This window comes from Puma concolor, unplaced genomic scaffold (genome assembly GCF_028749965.1).
Source record: "Puma concolor isolate L17-30 unplaced genomic scaffold, mPumCon1.1.hap2 unalloc_scaffold_5, whole genome shotgun sequence".
Classification (NCBI taxonomy): Eukaryota; Metazoa; Chordata; class Mammalia; order Carnivora; family Felidae; genus Puma; species Puma concolor.
The window spans coordinates 326,732-333,049 of NW_028240258.1; the positions used below are offsets into that span (position 1 = coordinate 326,732).

General features: G+C 56.5%; 1 protein-coding gene across 1 annotated transcript; it reads right to left on the reverse strand.

Annotated features, from left to right (window-relative positions):
- Nucleotides 1-264: 264 nt before the first annotated feature.
- Nucleotides 265-5,130, reverse strand: LOC147571152 (testis-specific Y-encoded protein 3-like). Its single transcript, XM_086696598.1, has 7 exons — nt 4,780-5,130; nt 2,474-2,794; nt 1,703-1,780; nt 1,444-1,555; nt 1,206-1,351; nt 1,028-1,112; nt 265-486 (listed from the first exon to the last, which is right to left on the reverse strand). The coding sequence occupies exons 1-7, from the start codon at nt 5,128-5,130 to the stop codon at nt 458-460; spliced, it is 1,122 nt and encodes a 373-aa protein (XP_086552724.1). The 3' UTR covers nt 265-457.
- Nucleotides 5,131-6,318: the final 1,188 nt, after the last annotated feature.

Below are 6,318 nucleotides of genomic sequence, written 5' to 3' on the forward strand. Positions count from 1 at the left end.
CACAGGAAAGATATGAACCTGGGCGCTGGCCTTTCTCTCAGGTTTGTGCCCTGTCCTCCCTCACTCAACTCCCCATTGGTTCAGTCTTACTGACCTCACATGCAAACCCAATGTGTGACCCATCCCTACGGACAATGTCCTACGTCCCGCCCTTCCTTGGAACTCCAATGTGCAGCACAGAACACTTACACCTCTGGACAGCCGCATGTATACATGGACACGCCCCAGAGCGTACCTGAGCAGAAAACACACACAAACACTTCATGCTGTTTATCTCCCATTCTATATTTCTTCAGATGTATATTCTTCAAATGTATTTCTTCCAATGTATTTCTTCAAAACCCTGCGCCACGTGTCACCACCAGCCTTGTCCTTATTTCGTGGGCAGGAGAATCTTGTGGACCATCGGTGAGCATCGGAAGGGTTTCCACTGGGGTCCATGAAGTGCGATTCTCCTTCATAGTCTTCTCAAGATCGTGCATATATCTGGGATATAAGGGTACACACAGACAGAGACACACAGACACAACCACACCCACATCCATACACACACACACACACACACACACACACACACACACAGGACAGGTGAGAGTCTTATCTTGGCCCTGTTTAAGGTTGCTTGAATGTTTCCAAACGGAAGGTAGAATGGGAGGGTGTCATAAGCTGTGCCAAAGCTGACAAGTGGCTCCAGAAGCCCGACAACATGTGGGATGGTGGTAGGAGGCCTGAGGGTGGGGTTCATGGTCCTGGAATGACCGTTGTCACCGTGCTATCTGATGAGCCAGCTTTGGATGTCCCGCTTTGCTCATTCTTGTTGTCTGGCCCACTGCCCACCTTCAGCCTCCCCAAAGGGGCAAAGCCTCTTTGACACGTTACTTCTTAAGACTCCCTGTCTCAGGCCGATGCCCTTTTGACCTGGTGTCACCTCCTGTGCCACTGTGAGTCTCGGTGCCTCCACGCAGAAGAGAATTGCGCCATGGGCCCCACGGCACACATTTCAGTGCCCACACCCTTGGCTGCTCACCTCTTTCCCTCTCAGTGCTCTCTCCTGGGGCCTCCTCCATCTTGAAATACGGCAGGGGGTTGCGCCAAAGATCCTCGATGATTATCTGGTAGGGGAGACAGGCCAGGCCTCAGGTAGCTGTCCCACGCAGTGGGGGAACCCATGAAAATCACCTCCCTTCCTTGTTACAGGGCCCCACCTCAGCAATCCTGCTAGAGCCGGCAAAGCTGTGGTCAGAGAACCAGTTGAAGAAGTTGAGGCTGCTGTTGTCATGCCTGCGTCTGTAGGCCTCCTGTCTGTACCTTGGGTACCACAGGATGGGACTGGAATGAGACGCCGTATACCCTGCAGGAAGACGAGTATGTGAGAAGGCGCCAGAGAACTGATCACAGTCAACCCTCCACCCACTGCCGCCCATGCATTCAGTGGACACTTACCAGCAAGGCCAAGGACATACTCCTTCGTAACGACTTCATTCTGGAAGTAGGAGTTCTTGCCAAAAAACAGCAGGATCTTCCGGCATTCCCTGGGAAACTTGTGTTCCTCCACCTGCCGTGGTAGGAATGTGGGGCAGAAATGTGAAATCTTGTTCCAGGAGACCCGCCCTCCCCTGAGGAAGGAACACACCACTTCTCCCCACCACCTCCCCCGCCCACACAGCCACCCACCCACACCGCCTCGCACTCCCAGGCCGACCTTCAAATTGGTCATGTGGCGAAGCATGCTTTCATCCTGCTTACTAATCAGGGCTGACATCTGAGGGTGGTTCACAAACTGCTGCAGGTCAAAGAGCCTTCAGGTGCTGGGCATGAGAGACCTGGACCCAGAGAACCGGTGTGGACCGCATCCTGGCGTCCTCCCCCAGGGACTGGCGTCCTCCCCCCGGGCCTCACGCCCTCCCCACAGGCTGCATCCAGGCCCACGGGGTCTCAGGATTCCGCAGGGCTCTGCTAGACACGCACAGGAGGCTGTGCACGCCCAGACGCCCGCATCCACGCCTAGCCTTGTGTGCTCATGAGGACACTGAGGACGCTTACTTCCACACAGCCACACAGCACACATCCGGTCTCGCGCCGACCAGTGGGCATTCGCACCGCCTTCCCCGCAGCAAGATGCTTAGCGGGACCCAGAAACGTGCCCCCGCGCGGCTTTGCGTGGGAAGAAGCCCTCGGTCATTTCCCCGTCCTGGCCTGGACCTCCACCGCCACTCCGCACTCTCCCAGCGCTGTTTCCGTGCCAGGTGCGACGTAAAGCACACGTGCCTCCACCACCCCAGCACTGCCCTCCTCCCACACTCACTGCAGAGCCAGGACCACTGGGATGGTATCATGTTTGCACCTTCCCGGCCACTGGAGCGTGGCTTAGCTCCAGTCCCTGTCCTGGGTTCCTCTAAATGTCGCCTCCCTTTCCTTCCTCTTGTGCAAGCCCAGCCCCCTCTGGACCCTCCACCAGCAGCAGGAAGGATACAGCCTTGGCCCAGAAACCACGGATGCCCTGGATAAGGGCACTTCTCTGTTCCAGATGATGCCGCCGCCTCTGCCACATCCTGAGTTTGAGTCGAGCGTGCTCCCGGCTGGCCTGTTTATTCACGGGCTGTAGCTCTATCTGAAGGGCCTCCAGAGCCTCCAGTGGGGAAGGGCAAGGACGGAGGCCTGTCTCGAACTGCTCCTTCTTATCCTGCTTCACGTGCAGCTCCTGGGCTTCTTCCACCCATCGGCCTTCCTGCTCACTCGGCTTCTGTTCCTCCTCCTCCCGCTCCTCCTCGTCCTCCTTTCCTTCCACCTCCTCCTGGCCCTGCTGCTGCTTCTCCAGCGCTCCCTTCTCCTGCTCCTCTTCCTCCTCGGTTTGCAATTCGGCTCTCCCTTTAATGGCTCCCACGCCTTCCCTGCCTCCTCCCGCTCCTCCTCCTGGTCCTCTTCCCATGCCACTGCCGCCCCCGCCGCCACCGCCCCCGCCGCCGCCGCCGCCCCCGCCGCCGCCGCCCCCGCCGCCGCCGCCCCTGCCATCGCCACCCCTGCCGCCGCCGCCGCTGCCGCTTGTATACCCTGGTGCTCCTGCTCCTCCCCTTCCATTTCCGCCAACTCCTCCTCCTTCCGCTCTTCCTCCTTCTGCTTGGGCTTCTGCTTCTCCTCCTCCTTCTAATCTTTTACTCCTGCTGCCTCTCCCCCTCTTCCTCCTCCTCTTCCTCCTCCTCCTCCTCCTGCTCTTCTGTTCCTGCTGCTCCCCCTCGTCCTTCAGGTCCTCCTCCTCGCGAAGCTGGACCTTCTCCTTCCCCGGCTCCTGCTCCTCGTCCTCCTCCCCCTTCTTCCTCTGGTCATGCCCCTCTTCCCCAGGCGCGTCCTCTTCCGCGGCCGCCACCTCAACCTCCTCCTCCACCAGGCCCCACAGCGCCTCCACCGCCACTACGCCATGCCCAGGCGGCACTGATAGCTCGCTGGGGCCGCCCACCTGCCCCTCGGGTCGGGCCTGGCCTTCCTGCACAGGCTGTTCGCTGGTGGCCTGCAAGCCTTCGGCCTGCGGCACCTCTGGCCCTGCCAGAGACTCAGTGTCCGCGGACTCCTGTCTCTTGACCACGCACTTCCAGACGCTGCCTGCCCAGAAAGGGAGGCCCATTCACTGGCACTGTCACTTCTGTGTCATATCCCGTATATGGCACCTCCAAGACAGGCTCCTCTATTCACATTCATAACTTTTGAGTGCAGGCCCATAACCTTCATGCTCATTTGTCTGCCATGCCCTGCCATGGCTGCCTATTTACTGCCAGTGTCACGATGTGCTCACGTGATTGCCACGCCCATCTGACTTCCGTGCTTATGTGACTGCCTGATTCCTGGCACACCCACAAGTGCTGTGCTCATGTCACCACGGCACACACTTGAATCTGCACCCTCAGGTCTGTGTGCTCATTTGATGCTTGTGCAGGTTGACTCTTTTATGTCTTGCCCCGCGAATCCCAGCAGAGGTAAATGCCACACCCAGATGAATGCCACGCCCACAGGAGTGCTGCACCTGTATGATTGTTGTGTCCACTGTTGCCAGAGCCATGTGACTGCCATGCTCCATAATGGCTGCCTGTGTCTGAATGCCACGCCCACGTCCCTGTTGCGTCTGCCTGACCACAGCCCAACGTGGCTGCCGGCCTGGGCTCATTCAACGTCTGAGCCCACATGACTGCAACAAGCACCTAATGATCAAGCCGTGGTGTCCTCACTGCCCATTGACTGACACATTCCTGTGCGCCATGCCCACTTGACTGTCGCACCCTGTAAGGCTACATGAATGTAACTGCCATGCACACTCAAGGCCATGCCCAGTTGACGGCCACCCCCACCTAACAGCTGCTTCCGTGTGTGGCTGTGCTACAGTGATGGCCACACGCATGTAATAGCCGCATTTGCCTGACTCCATGCCCACCTAGTCGCCATGCCCTCAAAACTGCCTTGTTCACTTGGTGGCCGCCTCAGGGCAGGAGGTACAGAGGAAGGCAGGCCGCAAGTGGAAAGGGTGACGGAGTCCCCTTCTGGTGTCCCTCCCGTGCCCTCTGCTGACGGTCCTTACTGGTGCCTGTGGCAAGGAGAAGTGGTCACAGGGCCCCTCTGTGGGATCTTCAGGGGAGGCCGTGGAGGGCAGAGCTAGAGCCGAGGCGGCACGTTGCTAACCGGCAACGTGAGAGCCGGAAGTCTTCGTGTCCCTTCTGGCCTGAACCCTCCCTGACACCTGACGGTGTTTAGAAGATGCTCCTTGGATGTGGCTTTCCGGAAGCCGTCCCTTACGTGCGTAGGCCTCTGTTCCTGGGACGCAGGGACAATGTGGTGATGAGGGCTTTGCAGAGTCCTCCTGTCCCGGACCTTGGCCCCGTAGAGAGGAGGCCCCGCTCGGGCCTCATCCGGCCGCAGGCGGGCAGCCGGGCCCGGGCTCGGGAGGAGCGCTTCTCCTTTGGCTCCTGGCGCAGCTGGCCTGGCTTCTGCGCTGTACTCCCGACCGCCTGATGCGGAGCCCCTCCTCTGCCGATTGTGCTTGAGCCGTCCTCCAGATTTCGGTTTCCGTCTCTGGCTGTCCGGTGCAGCCTCCAGATCTTGTCCTCTTCCGTGGGGCTTCCGCCTTGACCCTTTTGTTGGCCACATTCCCCCTCCGCGCACAAGCTCGTCACCCAGGCGTGTCTTCCTTTTATATATCTCGTCGGCCGGGCTCTGGCCGTTAACCTGCCTTGGTCCCTTTGTGCAGGCCACATTTGCCTTTCTTTTTATGGGGTCTCACGTGACCAGCTCTCCTTTTAGGGAGGCTGAAAGGAACGTGTTAGAATAGTCAGAGCGAGCCGTCGCATTCTTAAATGCCTCGGAGTAACACCAACTCGCTCACCGGGAGACCAAAGCCCAGGAGGTGGGTTGTGGTATCTTTTGTTAGTTTTAGGGGGGCATCGTTTTGTCTTTTCTCTTGCTTTTTGATTTTGGTTGTCAACCATGAGAAAAAAAAAAAAGAGGTTTTTTTTTCTTTCCACAATTGAGATTTTGTTGGTGGTTTGATGATCCGTACACAGACATTTCATTTTGTCTAGATTGTTTTGAAGTTTATTTATTTTGAGAAAGAGAGAGAGAGCATCCCAGGTAGGCTCCACAGTGTCAGCACAGAACCGGACATGGGGCTTGAAATCACAAATAGTGAGATCTTAACCTGAGCTGAAATCAAGAGTCGGACGCTTAACCGACTGAGCCACCCAGATGCCCCTCATTTTGTACAGTTTTTAACACAGATACCAAAGACCTAAAAAGATGTAGTCTGCCACTCTTATGTAAACCGTTATTCCGGTGACTTTACAGCTTGAAATGTGGAGGCAGATTTTCCTTAGGAAGAGATAAGTATCAGTATCTTGTGTGTCGATAATCTGTTCAATCACAGTGCTCCCCACCTCATTCACAATTCACAATTTAACATCCTAAACACGACTTGTTCAAACTTCCAGGTTTTTCACGGCACACAACCAAAGTGTTTAGGGAAACTGGGCTAGCACGCTCAGGAACTGAGTGTGCCAAGATCAGGGAATGGTGTTCTTTAGGAATTGTGGGGAGAGAGGTAACTTTCAGTGTTCGAGACACACGAAATACACGACCGTGCCTCCAGATTGCCACGTAGCATGCTTTATACTGTCGGCTGTAAAATCTGCTCCCCTGACCCATGGGATGTTAAGCTGACCCAGACAGCCAGAGCCTCCTGGGATTCCGTATCTTGCTCTTTCCTGGTTGTACTAAAAAATACATAACCAGCGAATGATTTTGCCTCTTAAAAAAAAAAGTTACAGTTAACTCAGATGAGGT